The sequence below is a fragment of the Cyclopterus lumpus genome, chromosome 7 (assembly GCF_009769545.1).
Source record: "Cyclopterus lumpus isolate fCycLum1 chromosome 7, fCycLum1.pri, whole genome shotgun sequence".
Lineage (NCBI taxonomy): Eukaryota > Metazoa > Chordata > Actinopteri > Perciformes > Cyclopteridae > Cyclopterus > Cyclopterus lumpus.
Window position 1 is genome coordinate 15,287,549 of NC_046972.1, and position 21,277 is coordinate 15,308,825.

At 39.6% G+C, this 21,277-nt stretch overlaps 3 protein-coding genes across 3 annotated transcripts; 2 read left to right on the forward strand and 1 right to left on the reverse strand.

Annotated features, from left to right (window-relative positions):
- Positions 1–5,015: 5,015 nt before the first annotated feature.
- LOC117733206 (laminin subunit alpha-4-like) lies at positions 5,016–9,036 on the reverse strand. Its single transcript, XM_034536663.1, has 7 exons — positions 8,804–9,036; positions 8,455–8,592; positions 7,966–8,125; positions 7,730–7,860; positions 7,478–7,571; positions 7,268–7,387; positions 5,016–6,278 (listed from the first exon to the last, which is right to left on the reverse strand). The coding sequence occupies exons 1-7, from the start codon at positions 8,981–8,983 to the stop codon at positions 6,130–6,132; spliced, it is 972 nt and encodes a 323-aa protein (XP_034392554.1). The 5' UTR covers positions 8,984–9,036; the 3' UTR covers positions 5,016–6,129.
- Positions 9,037–9,524: 488 nt separating this feature from the next.
- On the forward strand, positions 9,525–15,378 carry LOC117733844 (proteasomal ubiquitin receptor ADRM1-like). Its single transcript, XM_034537745.1, has 9 exons — positions 9,525–9,549; positions 10,004–10,237; positions 11,046–11,162; positions 11,697–11,907; positions 12,398–12,479; positions 12,571–12,712; positions 14,249–14,425; positions 14,820–14,922; positions 15,031–15,378. Exons 2-9 carry the CDS (start codon positions 10,028–10,030, stop codon positions 15,117–15,119), a joined length of 1,131 nt encoding a protein of 376 aa, XP_034393636.1. The 5' UTR covers positions 9,525–9,549; positions 10,004–10,027; the 3' UTR covers positions 15,120–15,378.
- Positions 15,379–19,569: 4,191 nt separating this feature from the next.
- Positions 19,570–20,679, forward strand: LOC117733847 (synapse-associated protein of 47 kDa-like). The gene is made up of 2 exons (XM_034537748.1): positions 19,570–20,339; positions 20,559–20,679. The coding sequence occupies exons 1-2, from the start codon at positions 20,182–20,184 to the stop codon at positions 20,677–20,679; spliced, it is 279 nt and encodes a 92-aa protein (XP_034393639.1). The 5' UTR covers positions 19,570–20,181.
- The last annotated feature ends 598 nt before the right edge of the window (positions 20,680–21,277 follow it).

Sequence of the window (21,277 nt, forward strand, 5' to 3'; positions counted from 1 at the left end):
CAAAATGAACTGAATTGAATCATATGCATTAATAAAGCGTTAAATCAAACTTTCATTTTCGAGAGTCTGAAAGTATTGAGATAGTTCGTATACTGCGGCATTGCATACAAATATTAGGATATTATATGAGCCATGTGGACCAGATCTAAATGTTTTCTTATACCTGGTCCAGGAAAAAACAGCATATGGTATTTTTTTTCAACGTGTGACACAACACTTTTAAACTAATAACTTTTTTTCGAGGAAGCTGCCTATCAATTTCACAGGAAATTATGATGAAATCACAGATGCAAAGAAAGCTTTACTTATTTATGAAATACATGTGATTTGCGTTTTCTCTTGTAGACCTTAGATCACTTACATTGATTTGATCTGGTATTAAAAAAAAACAACACTTTGATCTGATTTTGCTTTTTTGTATAAGTTGCTTACTTGTGTGAACCGCTTGTTAAACTTGGGATTGAAAAGTGCTCAATAAATGAAGTGTTAATATTTTACAGTTTTACAGTAAAGGAAAGCCAACCAAATCAAATAGAGGAAAAACATCCCTGCACTGTACACAGAGGTCCAAGTCAAGCCTTCAGTCATTAGACGTAGGATCCCATGATGACTTATTTATTACATATTTGGGGTACTTGTCGTACTCCAAAACTCACCAAATGTTGGACAGGCTTGGTGAACATAGCCATCTGATATATGTGTTATATGTGTCAATGTTTCCATAGAAACAGTTATTTGAGTCTTTGATTACTTGATCAGTTGATTCTGCGAAAAAGAAAAAAAAGTTATATGTAGCTCCTCCCCCACACCTCACAGATGACGTCACAGTTCCCATAGTACCAATTATTTGAGTCTTTGATTTCTTGATCAGTTCATTCTGCGACAAAAAAAGAATATTAGCTCCTCCCCCACACGGCAGAACAGATGACGTCACAGTTACCGTAGTAGCAGTTACCGTAGTAGCAGTTACCGTAGTAGCAGTTATTAGAGCTTTTGATCTCTCTCAGTGACATCACGGAGCACAGAGCCAGAGCTATAAATAGAAGTGAGTTCCACTAGGCTCGTTGGAGAGGGACCAGTCTCTGCTCCCTACAACCTCTCTGCTGCAGAGGGCCCGCGGGAGTTCGCTCCGCTGGGCCCAGTAGAGAGGGTCTGGGTGGGCGGAGGTGCACGTGCCTCTCCCCCAGAGCCCACGGGAGTCTGGTAAACAAACCAAAAACTGTCTGGTAAACAAACCAAAACTGCCAGAGCCCCCCAGAGCTATATATATATATATATATATATATATAGCTCTGGGGGGCTCTGTATGTATGTATGTATATACATATGTATATGATGTGTATATATGTATTAGGGCTAGGCACGTTGAGGAGCTATTAATGCGTTAACGCAGCAATCCATTAACGCAGACAATAATTCTTTTAAATTGACATTTTAATTTTAAATCTCTACCAGATGGCGTAGTTGATAAAAGCAAAACTATTTGTAACCACTGCAAACTGGAGTTTGCTGGACTACAAGCATGATGCGATTAATTGCTGTTAATCATAGAAAAATCATGCGATTAATCGATTAATTTTGTTCCTCTTTTCCCAGCACTAATAACTATATATAGTTACATCTATATATATATATATATATATATATATATATATATATATATATATATATATATATATAGTTATAACTAAACCATTTATGTATTGCAATTCCAATTGTTTTTTGTTGGTTTGGTTTGTCTTATTTTGGTTGCTAAGTTTTGTATTACACAATGATGTTCTTATCTATGTTTTCCTGGCTATTCTTCACTGAATGAAAAATTTGGAAAAGAAATTCTCCAATCTGCCCAACTCCCTTCAAAAAAGTCAGGGAGCGCATCCTCTCTGACAGTTTCTCAGAAGAGGATGGTGATGACGACGATGATGGTGGGGTTGTTCCAGAGAAACTTTTGAAGGAGGCAAAAGAAAAACAACATCTCTACAAAAAGAAATCAAAGGAAACGTCCCTGCAGGAAACAAGAACACAGTGAGAGTTTATTTTTTTCCATTTTTTATTTAACTTAAATTTGATTTAAAACAGACTCATTGACATATGCATCCACTTATCTATGAGTGCTCATTACTTAATTTGCTATATTCTAGATGGCATAAGTACCACGTACAACCCAGATTTGGTCTTTAATGATTTACAAATATTGATGAACTCTGTGCAGGTGCACTGCTAGCTGTGGTGTCTATAAATAGCCAGATAGCTTCACTTAATATATTTGATTCAATATTTCTAATATTTCTAATAATGTAGTTAGTCATTACATATTTCCTTCTGTTAAGAGGATCAGAAGAACAGAAGAGCAGCAGTTGAGGCTGAAAACAAAACACTCCGTGCTCTCAATATTGAGTTTACAGCAACAGCTGCTGAAGAAGTTGAGCAGCACATCAAGCCCACACTTGATAATTAGGTTCAGTCATAAAAAATAACTAAGTATGCCCATATTTACTAAACTGGTTTTAGTGAAATTGTAGAAGTATAGTTCCTAATGAAAGTGGGTAAAAGTAGGCAAGGAACTGCAACTGTGTTTACCTTATGCTCTATGTAGTTTCAGAAACTGGATGTGAGACTGGAGAGGAGCGATCTGTACCCAAGGAAACATATAGTATATAGAAGTAAACAAGACCTCTGTATTCCGTGGTTAATATAATAACTATCTTTCAAGGATTTCTTACAATCTAATGTTTTGATTGTTTATGTTTTGGATTTTTTTCAGATTACCTGGAAGGAGACATTAGCATCAGGAAAGAGGCCTTGGTCCGAATTATCAGGAACAACCACGACTCCTTATTTGTCAAGGAATTGGCAGTGGCAATCTGGAGCACTAAAGCGCTGGGGGGGGAAAGCCTTACAGGGAAGGAGTGCCCCACCACCAAATCCACCCGCCAGCCTTTAACCCCAAAGAAGCTGCAAACACTGAAAGGTAAGGCATTCTTGATGTATCAGTAGCTATATAGTCTTTCTCGCATACCACGGACCGCCTTATTTTATATCAAGTGTTTCTTTGTTCTGACGTGACAGACACATTAATGTTCATTTTTACATTTCTTTTCAGTCTGCTTCAAGGAGTGGCTCCAGGAAAAAAAAACTGGAGGATACGGAGTTGCAGGCCAGATGGGCAAATGCTGGACGTTATATAACTGAAGAAATCATGGTCATAAACTAACAAAAACAAAAAATCAGTTAATTAATGAGTGATTGAAATGTTTAATGTTTTGATGTTGATGTTTTAATAGTTAATTCTAAATAGTTATGTAAATAGTTAATTTGGTTGTTTCTCTTTTGTAAAGTGTTCCATGTTCTTTATTATGTGTCTGTCATATTTAATAAATGGAAATACTGTTTTGAAAACCTGACCAATCAACCTGACATTGTCAAATATACCAGCAAACCAGCATAAACCAGCATACAAGCAGCAAAACACAACATATGCTGGTGTTGCTGGTCACCAGTATTGCTGGTCTATGCTGGTTTTTCTAGCAGGGCTCTGCAGTATGACTACTCCTCTGCTAATGCAACTTGAAATAACGTTTACTCTGAAAGGTCAGTTTATAAAATTCAGGGAGGGTTGAGCCCAGGGTTTGATTTTGCACATTTCAGAGCCTGGCTAAGTGCTGATGCTCTCATGCTTTCTTTTGTGATTCACTCTTAATAATAAAAAATCATATTTGCACCCAAAACAACTTACCACAAGGCGCATCTTTTGCAGATGGGAAACAAACACTGAAAAGTGTAATTTGTATTTAAAAAAAGACTTTATTTAAAAATACATTTACAAACATGGGGGCTGGGAGTGATGGGGAGGGACAGCTTATTCTTTCTGTGAGAAATTCTTTAAAAAGTGGTTATATTACATAGAAGTTTTACACACACTCATGTTTGGTACATGTTTACATTTGTGAAGGAATAGCGATGGGAAATGTTGCCTGAACCTGGACACAAGCTGACAGATGGGATGGTTATGTTAGTTCTCTTCATATAGCAATCAATCCCACTTGTATGCCCTGTGAGGCTTTCAAATACTGTGACAATATAGCACTATATTTATTTAATTTAGGTTTTATTACCTTGGACAACAAAAAATGGACAAAGTCAGATACATTAGAGCATTCAGAAATAATTTGTTATAATTTGGATGTTGACATGAACACCATTCACAAGTCGGAAATGTGACTTGAATACAGCATTATCAACAAGGTTGATAGAACGAAAAAATAAATTGTGTGAGGAGGAGAAGGAAGTGAACTTCTACTTCTAGTTTTTGCTTTGCACCCTTACTGTAGAAGAGAAAAGAACGTTAAGTCCCTTAAATACAAGCAACAACAGCCAATGACTGATCTCCCTCTCTAATCTCTAATCTCTCTTTTGTGTGTAAATACCAGTGGTGGAAATATTCAGATCCTTTAGTGAAGTAGAAGTACTAATACCACAGTGAAAATGTTCCATTGCAAGTCAAAGTAATGTATATATATATATATATATATATATATATATATATATATATATATATATTATATTACTGCTTTAGATATTTAAACTCTTATATACTGTTTTTGTAGCAATGCCTATTCTATAAGGTCATATTTGTAGAGTTCACGCTGTCTTGTGAGAACCACATATCTCTAAAAAGTCTACTTTTCATGAGCGAACTCAGAAAAAAGCCCTGTTAACTTCACTGTGATGCATTTTCTAGCCAATTCAAGAGCTTTTAAAAATATTTAAATAGTAAGATTATTTTCTCAACATATAAAGGAACACTTCGTCCTTCAGCTTACAAAAAACATTCCAAATCAATACATCTGGAGATTCTTGGTTTTCACTGGACAAGAATGGGACAAAAACACCTGTAACTAATCCTGTCTGACAAATGCAGTGGAGGTAAAAACTACAATATTTGTTTGTGTGTGTGTGGGGGGGGGGGGGGGGGGGGGGGGGAGAGACAGTAAAATTCCCATTAACTACTGTATGTTTGAACTATCTGTAAATCACATTTAGGCTATGTGATCATCCTTTGATAACTGATGTATTAACTAGGCATGGTAAATGTACCTTCAAAATCATGTAACAATCATGTAGACCAGCTTAAAGATCTATATTCAAACCTCTCGTTTAACATCAGTTTAGTTTTTAATCTAAACCTTGATAATATTCAATTCCGTTGCACCAAAACCTTTGAGAGGGATTGAGCAAAAATAATCAAGTTCCTCGAAGAAAGTTAAGAGACAGATTTTATAATGCTGCTGCTGATTTTCTTTCAAGATATTATTGGTTCATCAAGGAAACTGTTGTGGAGCTGAACAGGAATATTGGGCCAACAGGCAGTCTAAGTTTTTCTCGGAGGAGAAATTAGACCTCTGCAGAGCCATCATGAGTAATGTAATGTATGTATTTCCTAATATCTAGTTTGGTTAAACTCTGATTAATACTAATTGTAGATTCATTAATCCTTGTTGGTGCAACGCAACCCTAATGTTATATTATTTTTAACCTTTTTGGTGTCATATGGTAAATGTATTCATCTTTGCATCACTGAGAGTCTGATATTCCCAAATGTCCAGTCCCAGGTGACATTGCCCATCTGCACTGCTTGAGGACGTTGCTCATACATCAGTTTTCACAGTGTACCGACTCAGTAGGTATTCTTAACATTCTCTGCTAGAGATACACGATACACAACTGTATACATCATTTACTTTAATATATAATGCAGATCCAGAAAATGTGTTTGGACGATTGACATTTACTTTTCACCATTTGCTTTCAAAAGCAAGAAAATTCAAGCAGTGTTGCCTTCATTGACAATAAACTTCACATTTCAGAATTATCTTTAGATTTTAGAGTTGATATTTGATATCTTGTAGCAGTCACTTGTATCAGTGCATCTATATGGAGTTGTTATAGCACCCTGTAGTACAATAACAAACCAGTAATATTGCAACAACAAACTGTAAAATATAAAATATATTTTTTTCTGAAAATAGAAAATAAATATTAATATATATTTTAAATTAGCTACAGTAACATGACACCCATCACCAGTAATTTGCAGTTGGGGAATGTGAAGATAAGACTGTATTGGGTTTACATGTGTGGGCAGCCCTGCGTCCCCACGGCTCCATACACAGCGAGGGGTTTGGACAGCATGGCAGGTCTGCGGTTGATCGTCGCTTGGCGGATGCAGCCGTGGAAGTCTGGCAGGCCTGCAGGCAGACCATGAACTGTGACGCCATCTAGTGGACAGAGGGGCAAACAACATGAATCTCGAGTTACCGCCTCACGGTTGTATTCCTCCACCAGCCAATCATGTTGCTGTTTACATCCACGTCTGTCCAAAATGTCATCACTTCATAATTTTAACCTATTACACATTACACACAAGTGACAGAATTACCATATGAATTCTGGAGATAGGAGTTACCGTTAAACCCAAATTTGAAGGAATTTGCTCAAGACGTTTATGAGATATTTAAATGATTTATTAAGCAAAAAATGTAAACTATTTTCTGTTTCCAGATGGCCAGATGTGTACATTTCAAACTATATCATTGTTAATTAAACATTTTGGGGTTTTAAACCGGGAGTTTAAAGCTATTTTAGAACAATGCCTTGAGCTCTGGAAAACAAAATGTATAGATAATGTAATTTATCAAGAATATATTCTTGCAGCCTATTAACAGTTATCTAACTGAAATATATCAAAGAATCGCGTATATTTGACGTTTCAGTTATTAGTGTATACCTGTTGAGTTAGTTTAAAGTGACTAACAAAAGAAAACAAAAGAAAACCACCATAGAGAGAAAGGAAGTAATATCACAAGAATGTATGCTGTTACTATTGTAACATTATATGTATTGTTTTCTTAGATGTGTAGTGCTGTGGAGATAATTCCCCTTGGGTATAAAAAAGTCTATAACAAGAAAGAATTACAATGTTATGGAAAAATGCAATATTTGGAAAAAACAAATTAATATATTGAGAAAATATTTTAAGGAAAATGTTGGGATTACGGGTATATGAGTTAACTGATAACATCAGAACCTCATTAGGACATTGAGTTGGATCCAAATGAATAAACCTTCTCAGATGGTGGTGCTTTGTGGAAAACTACTTTTATTTTCACCATAAGACATAATGAAACAGGATCAGGCTGAATTCCATGATTTTGGCATTGTGCAAAAAAGAAGAAAAAAGGTTGAAACAGGGGGACTGTGTACTCACCAGGTACCCCTCCAAGGTAAACGGTCTCTTTGGACCCTGCAGAGCGGCTCTGTTTGGGGCCGACGCTGTGCTCACTGGCTGCATCAACATGCAGCTGCAGGACATTGTTCTTCTTCACCACTGGAGATGCAGAGACGACGCATCATCATTATCTCAGCGTTACAGCAGGGCAACGACACAGAGACAAATAACTTGTTGGTGTAAACTCACTTGTGATTGTGTGCCAGCGTCCATTACATAGAGGTTCCTCAGGAGTAAAGGAGGTAGAGAATTCACCTTTGCCGCTGTTTAATGAAACAGTCACCTACACGCACACACACACACACACACACACACACACAGTTCAGTTCACAATGCAGTTGAATTATTATTATTACCTTCTTTTGTTTTCTTGCCTTTCTTTTACAATTCAACACAAATAGACTCCAGCTATTGTTAAAACCCTCCCTGGTGACATCTCACCTGTCCCTGTCTGAGAACCAAACTCAGGCGTTGGTCAGGTGACGTCCCAGCATGCAACAGCAGCCCAGAGTCCAAGACGAGCCGAAACTCCAACTGGATTTCCAGATCCCGACCTAGAACCAAGGACTCATCTGCGGGGAGAAAGCGCCTTAAATCAGGACACATCATGACCCAAACAAGAAGCTGCATCATGACTGGAATTTTAAAAAACACAGAAGAAGAGTGACGATAAGTACCTATTGCCATGTGTCCTCCCTGGCCAGAGAAATACGCTCCGGGCTGGAGAGGACTCTGGAAGCAGGGCACCGTCCCCTGACTATGAGCGGGACTTTTTGCAAGGGCTTCGTTTAGCGTCAGGTCCCTGACACAACCGACGAAGCCACCAGAGCCTGGAGCCTGAAGTTGAGAAGAAAACAAGTCATGATGTGTGACGAAAGAGCTTTTCTGTCTTGGAGTTGGTGTGTGAGATATCACTATCTCACATTCAGATATTACTCATCACCACTGTCACCTTTGGCTTGAAATTTCAACTTTAAATGTTCTTCTATTCTATTTTAGTTATATTTACCTACCCATGAAAACTGGTGCAGTCTAAATATTAATGACAGCTAATTTATTAAATATTCATTACATATTTAAGCTGGTGAGTAAGAATTACAGTTGGTTTAAAGTAGAAAAAAGCACTAATACATCACATCCAGTAATTGTGGCCGACTCTTTTTTACCGCCAGTGAGGCCGGAACTCCTCCAACATATAAAGGCCCAGCAAGACGAGTCCGGTCTCCTCCAGGGATTCTCTTAGACTGAGCACTGATACCGTCCACTATAAGGCTGATCTTCTCGCCTTCGCGTTTTATAAACACCTGAGGTGACAAAGACAGAGCAGGTGTGATATTCAGGTGAATCAGATAGTCGGGGTGATATGATGCAACTCAGACAGACAGAGGAAATACATTTTATTCTATGATTATGGAATATAAAAGACAAATTACGAGATCAAAATATTGTCAAATAGATTTAATCAATTTCACTTCCTGGGTAGAACCAGTCACATGACCCTGCCTGTAACCTCACCGTGTGCCACTGGTTGTCGTTGTACTTCTTGCAGCTCCGCATGCTGACCTTCCTCTTTCCGCCATCCAACAAAAGCAACAGGTGGCCGTCTGACACGCTGAGTGACATCACAGCCACACTGCGCTGCCCACCAGCTGCGTACAGCACCAAACCATCAGAGGAGTTGATCCTCAACGCCATGGAGATCTGAGGCCTGCAGAGAGAGAGAGAGAGAGAGAGAGGATTAAATATTAACATTGTTGTAAGTGTTGTATTTAGTGTCCAGCCCTGTATTTACTTGATGAATGCATGTCCAATAGTTACTCTTTTTAGCTCTGGTTTGGGCTCCACCATATTCAGAGAAAAATATGTGGTTCTTTATCTGCAAAATGTCCCACTATATTCACCAGCTAGTTGCTAATTTTTTCTTTTGTTTGGCAGTTCAGGTGGTTTATCAGAGCTTAAAAAAACAGCCTGATGCTGGAAATGATGCTGATATTGAACCAGACAGTGGAAGCTAAAACAAAGTGTTAAAAGAGACTATAAGACCCTCTAGATGTGATCATTCTCTGTACTTGCTGTACGAAAAGTAAGAGGATCACCAACGTGATTACAACTCGCCTTGAGGCAGACAGGAATCTGTGTCTGCCTCAAGGCGTGCCAATAACATGACATCCGGCGTGACTAACGTTTCCTGGCTAACCGCTACTTTTGTTAGCCTGCTCAAAACTCCTGAAACTTTTGGACTATACCACAGCACTACTACGGTCAAATATCAAGTTTAAAGTTTGATACTATAAGAAATATGTGTGTGTTAGTCTATAACCTAACGTTTCAATCAATTTCAGTTTTCCTCGGTGGAAACTGAGTAACGTTAAAGTCAAAAGTCCTGCATTCAGAATTTCTTTAGTTTAGCTAACGTAGCTAGCTAGGGTTGTAGTAAAAGTATTTGAACTACAAGTATGTTCCTGAGAGTTATTCTTTGGCCAACTTGCACTGTTAGGTTTTTCTAGGACTTGCAGGTAAAAAAAGTCATTTATCCGTGTTCACAAATTCAAGAAATTATTGTATTATGTAGAATACATATGGTTACACATAGACACAAAATAATTGATGTCGCCACCTCTTTGTAGATGTGTTGCTCATACCAGTAATAATCATGCCACAGTATGTGAACGATGGTCTTGCAAACCTGAGCCTTTTTTCTTCTCCTGTATTCAGGCTTGTTTACAAAGAGATCTAAAGATGTCGTCAGGTGCTCTCTTTCCAAGCTTGGTGAGCGGCTCTAGGGGAACCTCCAGCAAGTACTTGGTGGAGTTTCGTGCTGGGAAAATGACCCTGAAAGGGAACGTAGTGACACCGGACAAACGCAAGGGCACTGTATACATCCAGCAGTCTGACGACTCCCTAATTCACTTCTGCTGGAAGGATAGGACGACTGGAAATGTTGATGATGTGAGTAACTTTAAAATTCTTACTGTTACTCTGATGTAATATTTCCTAGTTGTCAACAAAACTAGTCATATTTGAGGCCAATGTATCCTTCTAGCACTAGTCAGCAGTAATGATTTGCAATTTGTTAAATTCTTTTATTCAAGATCCAACTGCAAATACTTTAAATAATCAGTAATTCTAGTGAGAGAGACATTTCTAAATCTAACCATGCTTGTACTTTGTTGTTTATATATTGCTGTTTAGGTCTGTGATTTAGTTGACACATCAACTTCTTTTAACCAATAAAATCCCTAACTAAGCCCGCAGATCGGTCAACCGGAACTTGACTAGGACTTATTGGTGCAGTAAACTGCCGCCTTTCCCGAGGGTTCACATGGAAATCATCAGCAAAGACTATGACAACTTGTGTGATCAGACGTTATTAAAAAAAACATGGCGTGATAGAGGTTGTTACTATGATCAGAGATTTTGTACGTTCCGCAAATGAAATGAGGGCTGTGGTAGAATTCCTGAAATAAAATTAAAAAAGAACACGTCTTACTTTGTAAATTTGCCCATTTCTGTATTTTTACAAACAAGCATTTTTCATACACCTAATGCTTACACCTTGAATCCTTATTTAGATGGGCTTCCACAGAGCAAGCAAGGTCACTGTGTCTTTATTTCAGAGCTGCAGTGATGATGCTATTAATAGCCTTTGTTTTCCATTTCAGTAATCGATTGATGATGATTTGTTGTGGCAGAGCAACCTCAGTGTTTTTTTCCACCTTTCTCTTGAATGTGTTATGTTTTGGCTTTTCTGTTCCAGGACCTGATCATCTTCCCAGATGACTGTGAATTCAAGAAGGTGAGCCAGTGCACCACTGGACGTGTCTTCGTGTTGAAGTTCAAGGCCGGATCCAAAAGACTGTTTTTCTGGATGCAGGTGAGAAGAAGATGCCCCTCATCTTCTTTCTAAAAGGAGGAAACGTTGTCTTTTGTGAATGTATGATGTCTGTGTCCATTCATGTGCAGACAGATGGATGTGCAAATAGAGGGAAACTGAGTGGAAAACTGAAGTAGGTGACAATAAGAGTAATGATTAGAGGAGAGAGATTATTACACTCATGATGACAGGGTATGCATGGCTGTAATCAGTATATTTGTCAGGCACCCACATGTTTTGGACTTGTTTGTGTCCCTTTTATATTCTTTTGTTTAAACAGAAGTTCTGATTTATTGAGACAGATTTTGTCCATTAGTTTTCAGCAATGTGTTTGTAAAATTACGTCCCATATGAAACGGATCGACTAAAACACACTTAGTATAAATTCAGTGTTTTTTCAAATCTTTTTGGTGTTGTTAATCCTGCCTTGTGTCATCACAGGAATGACTCGGAAAGAACGGAGCCTGTTAATTTGGTCTGTGGGGAATTCAGATTTTTATTTTAAAGAATTCCGGCAAGTCTCATTTCCATCAGGAACCAAAGATTGACAAGGATGATGAGTACTGTCGTAAAGTGAATGAGTACCTGAACAACCCTCCCATTCCCGGAGCGGCAGGAAGCGGAGGCGGCAGCGGTCACGAACTCTCTGCACTCGGAGGAGAGGGAGGTCTGCAAAACCTGCTGAGAAATATGAGCCACAACCAGCTGATGCAGCTGATCGGACCAACTGGATTGGGAGGACTCGGTGAGTAGCACTGGATATTTCTTAGATATTTATATATCTTGACACTCACCACAGCAGACTCATGAATTTGTTGAGCGAGGGACATCTTCTTCAGGAAACAACCATAAACATGGTGCCATAAGAATTTGGTCATATACAGGCTGCTGTATAAAAAGACGAGATAATGTAAAGACTCGCAAGTACAGTAAACCTCCTTTGTAACTCTTAAAGACAAATTAAAATATTTAATTAAAACATGATTATAAGCCAAAATATCCTTTTAGTAATTGAACAATTACAAAATGTTGTTTTGAAAAAGAATATAACTTGTAGTATTGAAAGCTAACTTTAACATTTGTCTTTCCTTGTACTTGTACTACATCCTTGTACTTTTTTTACATCCTTTAAATCAACACAAAGTTATGTGAAGCTTATAACTGCTGTATTTGTTTTAAATAAAAAGTTTGGACCTAAATTTGGACCCTTTTTGATTTGTTAATGTTTGTCTAAGGAGGTTTGGGAGCTCTAGCAGGACCAGGACTTGCCAACTTGCTGGGCAGTGGAGGACCTGCCACAAGCATCTCCTCATCCAGGTAAGGCAGAACACAGATGTAGAACACAATACATGTAAAGAATAAGATAAATTACTTCTCAATATTTGTATTATAAATTATTCCTTCTTAGCTCTCGTAGCCAGTCAGCAGCTGCCACTCCATCATCAGGCGCAGCCCCCAGACAGAGTTCCTCTCAGGCCCCCACCACCCCTGTGACTCCTGCTGCAACCGCTGTCTCCCCTACAAGTGTTGCTCCTTCCACTCCAGGTACATGAAGTGCAGTGCTGTCATTATGTTTCAGTTTCACTGCCAATTAAGAATTACGCTTTTTATTAAGAGGAAAAAACAATTATCTTTTGTTACATTTTAATATATTGTTCAGTGTTTCCCCTCCCATTATAGTCATTTAAGGTTCCCTTTCCTATAGAACAGGTCAACACCTTGTTCTTTTATTAAACAAACTAAATGGCCGTATGTTATTTAGCTAATTTCTGTCTCTACATGGTCTCACGTTTACAATTCTCCTGTGCTCTCTGTATCGCGCACGTCGAAGGTCCGCCCCGATGCGCACACAGACAGGTGAGCCCCTTCCACTAGTGGACAGAGAGCGTCGGAAAATATGTCATGTGAAAAGCAGTTTAAAAAAAAAAAAATGCTCCCAGGGTAGTGAAGATGGCAACACTTGCTCTACAGCTCTCCTGCTCTGGGTTAGTACAGAAGTACAGAAACAAGCCAAACAAGTGCTTACACCCTTTAAGCCCCCCTAAAATGTTCTTCAGCCCCCCCACTCTGCCAAGTAATGTCTCTCGTCAACTGACAGCCAGGATTATAGGCAAGGAGTTTAGCTCAAAGTAAATGATGTACGGAGTGAAATTGTAAGTACAGGTAGTTACAGAATGTGGCTATTTGTAGTAGCTTAAGTTTAGGTTTACTTTAGGCAAATTAAAGGGAATATTGTAGTGGGTCATTGGGTGCCTTCCATTTCAACCCATCATACAATATTTATCATTCAATAATTAAGATGTACTTGAAATGTATTTTTCATAGTTTTTTCTCCATTGAATGGTATATTTGACACAGAACTAGTTCATCTTTATCTCAGTGATAGTGTTCAAATGAACATAATATATCAGTGGTATATAAAAACTACACGGACAACAAAATACATGTAAATGTTGATCAAAATTAGTAAACAGTAAACAACTAAAAAGTTGACCCTGTCGGATCCATTGTCCATCCATTGTGTGCGGTCCCTTTTTAAGAATTAGGATTTGGGAGTTTATTTGTCTTTCCTTTTACAAGCAAGAAAATCTTATTTGAGAAAAGTTCATATTTGTGTTGTCAAATTTCACTATGAGCCTGAAATTCTGTCTTGTGTTATCATATACTGAACGCTAGTAAAACTAAAGAGCAAAATCACACTCTTTCTGATTGAACCAATCTATGAACTGTCTGAAACGATGGATATCCGCGGCCCCAAATGGGTTCCCAAAATAATTGTTGCGAAGGAGACCATCTTGCAGCCTGCCTCCGGATCTCGACAAATGGTCCAGACGTTTCTCAGTTTGCATATCGAGAGGCTCCCCGAAAAATACACTGCAGTGACAAAATCTGCACACTTTAAGTGTCGCTGTTTCCACACCATGATGGTACAGATCATGGATTAAGGATCAACTACAGTCTGTTAAACCACTATGAGCAACTTATGATTAAATGTCAGTCTGAATAACCGCATCAGCTAAGTGAAGGAGACGGAGAAAAGAAGCCAACAACAGAGAATAAAATGAATGAATGAATGACTGACAGAGGTCCTCTCCTGTTCTCTAGTGGATTTAGCAAGCGTTTGCACTCCGGAGATGATGGCTCCCATCCTGACCAACGCTGAGGTCCAGCAGAGGCTTCTTCCCTTCCTCCCTAGTGGAGAAAGTTTACTGCAGAGCGCTGATGAGATCCAGAACACAATTAACTCACCTCAGTTCCAACAGGTAAGTAACTCCAAATAAACATAACAATTCTGGTTTAAACATTTATGTTGGGGTTAGCTAGGGGAATAAAACAATTCCAACATATTGATCCTCTTAGGGGAATACAAAAATTCCAACATATTGATCCTCTGTGGAAACGAGAACAATATGAACAGATTTATGCAAATGTAATCTTTTTTTTAATTGAGAATCAGACAATAATGATATCAAAGATGTGAGATAGAGGTGGTTTTTTTGGATGCACTATTGAAGATCTCTCACCCACATGTGATTTGTAAAATGGTGTCTTTAGAAGTACCAGATTTTTAGCTAATTGGGTACTATGGGTAGAGTGCTTTAGGTATGTGTACACAGTATTTAATCAACCCCAGTGACTGTTGCCTCCTTCCTCCAGTCCATGAGTATGTTCAGCAGTGCCCTGGCCTCCGGGCAGCTCGGCCCTCTCATGAGTCAGTTTGGACTGCCGACAGAAGCTGTGGACGCCGCCAACATAGGAGGTGAGACTCATGACGTGGAACATATGTTTTTACATTTTATTTTATTTATTTTTCTCAACTTATACACATATTTCTTATTTATTCATATGTATGTTGTCTTCCTGTCAGATGTGGAGGCGTTTGCCAAAGCCATGCAAGACAGTAAAGGAGACGCCAAGAAGAAGAAAGAGGACGACGAGGACATGAGTCTGGATTAAACCTCACTCTGCCGCAGTAGAATCTGTGATTTAATTTACCGTGACAACCTTTTCTTAACCTATCTCCCATTTCATGTTGTCTTCCACCTTACTATACCAAAGACAACACTCTGCTCCTCACTCAGTGGGAACGGCAACATTTAGCAGAGCTGTTTGACACTGCTACCTTTCTTTATCAACAGCTCCGTTTTGTTCTATTGACAATTACTTTTACTCTGAAAGGTCAGTTTATAAAATTCAGGGAGGGTTGAGCCCAGGGTTTGATTTTGTTTTCCTTCTTTGCACATTTCAAAGCCTGGCTAAGTGCTGATGCTCTCAGGCTTTCTTTTGTGATTCACTCTTAATAATAAAAAATCATATTTGCACCCAAAACAACTTACCTCAAGGCGCATCTTTTGCAGATGGGAAACAAACACTGAAAAGTGTAATTTGTATTTTAAAAAAGACTTTATTTAAAAATAAATTTACAAACATGGGGGCTGGGAGTGATGGGGAGGGACAGCTTATTCTTTCTGTGAGAAATTCTTTAAAAAGTGGTTATATTACATAGAAGTTTTACACACACTCATGTTTGGTACATGTTTACATTTGTGAAGGAATAGCGATGGGAAATGTTGCCTGAACCTGGACACAAGCTGACAGATGGGATGGTTATGTTAGTTCTCTTCATATAGCAATCAATCCCACTTGTATGCCCTGTGAGGCTTTCAAATACTGTGACAATATAGCACTATATTTATTTAATTTCGGTTTTATTACCTTAGACAACAAAACATTGACAGTCAGATACATTAGAGCATTCAGAAATAATTTGGAAGTTGACATGAACACCATTCACAAGTCGGAAACTGGTTATTACAGTAACTCCAACGTGACTTGAATGCAGCATTATCAACAAGGTTGATATAACGAGAAAAGAGATTGTGTGAGGAGGAGAAGGAAGTGAACTTCTACTTCTAGTTTTTGCTTTGCACCCTTACTGTAGAAGAGAAAAGAACGTTAAGTCCCTTAAACACAAGCAACAACAGCCAATGACTGATCTGCTCTAATCTCCCTTTTCTATGTAAATACCAGTGGTGGAAGTATTCAGATTTGATTGGCCACACACAAAATCACACTTCTTCCAGCCACAGCTGCCACAGTAGTGCTGTTTAGTTGTTTTATCTACAGAAAAAATGGGCCATCAGATTATTTGGTCATTGTGTTATTTTTTTTGAATGTCACAGAGAAGAGAAATGAGATGCAGTACCGTTTTCAGCCACAACAAAGGGGCTGGTGGCGCTGTTTCAAAATGGAATTTCGGATGCAGCCTAAACTCAAAGCCCAATCCATTTGTTTCAACTGAAGTAGAAAAATGCCCACACTGTAGAGGGATCTCTTCTGCCTCAATTTCATCGGCGATCAAGAATGCAAACGCTATTTCTTCAGCCATAGTTATCACAATTAGGTCTGTAAACTAGTACTAAACTAGTTCCAACTGTTTTTGTGACTTCCTGAACACTAACTTCCTGTGTGTTCTTTGAAGGCAGCTGAAAAGTGTCTGACTTGATCGCAGTTTTGTGGCAGCGGCCGCCTGCTCTCGTCTGGTTTCCAGGCGAGGCGCAGATCTAACGAACGAGCCTAATGTGTGGGTCTCTAGTTCCCAAAAGAAACCTTGTGATTGAATAACGCAATATATGACACTTTTGTTTTGTGCTACTGCCTGCTCCATATCTACCTGCGCTTGTTTTGCTTCTCTGTCAGGATATTCAGTGGCAGTCACAGTATACTTCACTCTTCTCTCACACAACAACATCTTCAACAACAACTTTACTATGTACACAGTTTCCATTGTTCGCCCCCCCCCCAGTTTCCATTGTTTGCCTCCACATATGAAGAGACGCGTCTCTTCTCCCTAGGGCAGAGACAGTGGATGGTGCCTCTGCCTGGTCCTTCTCCCCTGAGAGAGGGTGTAGGGCAGAGACCGTGCTCTGCCTGGTCCCTCTCCAACGAGCCTAGTGAAACTCACTTCTATTTATAGCTCTGGCTCTGTGCTCCGTGATGTCACTGAGAGAGATCAAAGGCTCTAATAACTGCTACTACGGTAACAGTGACGTCATTTGTTCTGATGTGTGGGGGAGGGGCTTATTTTCTTTTTTTTGTCGCAGAATGAACTGATCAAGAAATCAAAGACTCAAATAACTGTTACTATGGAAACGGTGACGTCATCTGTGAGGTGTGGGGGAGGAGCTACATATAACTTTTTTTCTTTTTCACAGAATCAAATGATCAAGTAATCAAAGACTCAAATAACTGTTTCTATGGAAACATTGACACATATAACACCTATATCAGATGGCTATGTTTTTACCCCAAATATACGCCCCAAAGATCTAAAATAAAGCCCAACTATACCGCTCCACCTCCCGCACCAGCTCTGGCTCTTTCCCCGCTAGCGAGGTGACGTCCACGTCCCTAGAGCTCGACTCACCAGGTTTCTCTGGTCCGGGCGAGATAGCTTCATTCCGTTGGCGGCTATTCATCAGGGTTTTTTGACATATACATACACATCACATAGAATAGTAAAAAAAGGTATCGCGTGAATTACTCTATTGCTATCTGTATCATATTAAGGGTACTGGCATTATAATTTTCAAATGATACATAGCCCTAGCAGTACAATAAACATTCAGCCAGAGGCCCAACACAGTAAGCGAAAGGAGGCTAAAAGCTAAGCAGAGCTACAGAGGTGTGCCCTCATACATCTGCTATGCAGAATGTGCCATCATATTCAATTTTGCAGCTGTTGGATCATCTTAATTTACCCAAATATGGAATTCCTGGTGTCATGTATGAGCGCCTATTTGTCCTAAATATGTGACAAATTAGTGAGACTCTCCTGAGCATGAGCTCCACTCACTAAAATTCAGTTGTGTTGTTCCATCCTTCTCTTGGTGACCTTTAGTATGACCTTCAGTATACATTAAACAACTGTCTCGGGAGTGTGGCTGACAGCTGCTCTGCTGTGGGAGGCAAGAACACATTTCTGATTATTTCTTTTGATTTAAATGGTCAGAAATTTGGCAGACCGTTTACCAGACGCACATCATTGGGTTCGGGTTAGGGCCAGATTCATCATCCAGGTTCCCTCGCAGGGCTGTTTATGTGGTGAGACGATCTCAACACATGTACTGGCTAGGAAGCTATTGTGAAGGTTTCCATTGATTGTCCTGTCTACAGGACGGAGCTCTCGACCTGCTGAGGGAACTAAAGAACATCTAGATGTCTCTGGAGACCCTGCAGGTAATTAACTCCGCCCCTCTGCAGTGTCCCTGCCACCACCAGGTGCACCTAAAGCCACGAAACACCTGACACAAGATTAATTATTACGGCACAAGTCTGTTTAAGTAAGTACGGTATGGACATCCACCACGCACAGCCCATCAGAATCGCTCTGTGAAGTAGAAGTTAATATGTATTATTCAATATAAGTTAGCAAGTTAAGTTTATGAGTTAACTTCGAGTCTTGCTGAAGTGATGTCGATGTTTACTCAAGGGCTGTCCCGACCCTTTGACGTCCCTGTTGGGTGAGGTCACAGGAAGCATCCTTCTGACCACAAGCAGTGAAACATCCTCTTGTTAGTCTGGTATTAAGTTGCTCTTTAAATAGACTTGTATTTTAACATCTAAAATGTAAGTGTTTAAATGTGCACAATACAACGGCACGAAAACTCTGACTAAATTTGTCAGTCAACAACCTTTTGTTTCCATGACTGAGGGGATGCAAAGACGAGATGGCACTGACGTCATTGAACACTGTGCAACATGCAATATTGTTGATGTGACAAGAGGAGGCTGTGTTGTGGTTGAACAAATAAAATCTTTACCAAATTCTCTTTTAATTTTGAATGACACAATATTATTGACTTTTCTTGTTTAGTTTTTTTGTGCTGTGCATGTCATAACAGAACGACACGTTGGCAGCACACCTTGAACCCAGTCAGGAGGAGGACTCGCACTAACTAATTAAACAATGTGGACAGCAGGGCTCGGGAGAAAGAAAGGGACTAGATCGACTGACTGAAATGTTCACTATAACATGACGTTTTATTCACTAAAACTACATTAAGGGCGGTTTCACAAGCCAACATGTTGTCCATTTTAATCCGACTCGACGCAGTTCAGTCCCTGATGTGGTTGGTTTTGGGCAGTTGTGAGCGCATTAATCGCGGACCAAAGCAATCGGTCCAGACTAAGTCCTGGAGTAGAGTCGAAGTGCTCGGATCATAGATGGGACCGACACGAGAAAGCCACGTTTTTTCACGCTGTAGTTTTGTGTATGTCGACAAAGAGAGGCCAATAAAATGACCACCGACTGGAGAAAACTAATGCGGGTAACAAGTTTTGTTCAGCAAGGTAATGCACACAATTGTTTTTAGGATTTTTGAAATATAAATATAATCGTCAGAAGTAAAACATTTATTGTAAGGCTATAAACTAATTACACCACAGTCACATGACTTCATGTCACAACCACTAGGCTTACGGTGGTCTATTGTGTCATTTAGCCACTTAGCCAACTGACTTTTTAAAGGCATTCAAAATCTTAAAAATTCCAGAGAGGGGTATTTACTGACACATTTTATGTTACATAACAAAACGTTAAAATCTCCAAAGCTTGTGTTAACCACTGACCTTATTTCAGGCATCTAACCAAAAACCCATTCACAAATGGTTCCCATCGACATCGAGACGAGGGAACCAGAAGTGCGAAAATGCGAACTCATTCCTGCGTTTTAGTCCAGAGCAGCAGAAAAACTTAATAAAACTTATATTTCTTCTATTATCAATTACAATTTTAGAATATAAATGTCTGTTTCTCTCCCTCTCTGCAGTCCACCAGAGTTAGGATGTCGGTGAACGCGGTGAGGAAACACAGTTCAGATGAAGAAGTTCAGACTTTGGCCAAAGTTCTCATCAAGTCCTGATGAAATAAAGTTTGCTTAATATAAAAGGAGAAGAGCGATGCATCAAGCGTGTGGGCTCCGACAGTGAGATGTTTTGACAGGCATCAGAATGTGTAATGCAGGTGTGTCCTCAAAGCTTCTTCTCGCCGGTTTGTTTTGTGGCTCGTCCTGCAGACGGTGTAGAGGGGAAGTCGGATGAAAAGGAGAAGAAGAAAGAAGGCTCCTCCGTGAGGTCATCGTCCACCTCCAAGGACTCCGGCAACAGCGAGAAAAGGTCGGTCGCACAGTGACGCTGTCATGTTTGGTTACACCTGCTGTTGGATGAGGATGAGGTCACTGTTAAACACAGAAGTGACAGTACATTTGTCACATTCTGTCTTTAATGACAGAAGAGGATTTAAAGTGGAATGTTCCTTTAACCAGTCATGTCCTGTTTCTCTCAATCCAAACCCTACTACAATTTTTCTTCATAATTTCTCCTCCTGTTAATCAGCAGTAAGAAGTCAGGGGAGTCCCCCACCACACCCTCCATGCCCACAACACCCACCTCACCCTCCATGCCAACTACACCCACCTCCCCCACTACCCCAACCCTACCCCCTCAGGTCGCCTAAACAAAATTAATACATATTTAATCAAATATATGAAAATAAACTGCCTGCAAATAAATGTTCAATGGTGTGAATAATTAGTCAAAATGAATTAAAAGAAGTGCATTTCCAAGATCAAGCCAACTTTAGAATGACAGTACACCTGTTAGAGTGATCATATTAGTAGAATGGTATGATCTGGCCTGGGCCTGGCCTCCTTCCCAATGGCCCTGCCTCCTTCTTTGCCTGGCTTCATTGGTCCGGTCTCTTTCGCCTTGCCTCATTCCTGGTCGGCCTCCTTTCTCTCCGTGGCCCTGCTGATGTCCCCCCCGCCCCCCCCCACCCCCCCCCCCCCCCCCCTCTTCCTCCTTCTGTTTCATGGATTGTGGAAATCTGGATCGTACATTTCTGTCATATTCATTGATTGTGTTCTAACTCTGTAATGCTGTTCATTCATTACACATGACATCTATTGCTTCTGCCCATCCAGGGAGAGGGATCCTCCTCTGTTGCTCTCCCTTTTTTTCCCCGTGAAAGTTTTTGTTTTTTTCCTCTGAGGCAAATTTGTAATTTTGGGCTATACAAAATGAACTGAATTGAATCATATGCATTAATAAAGCGT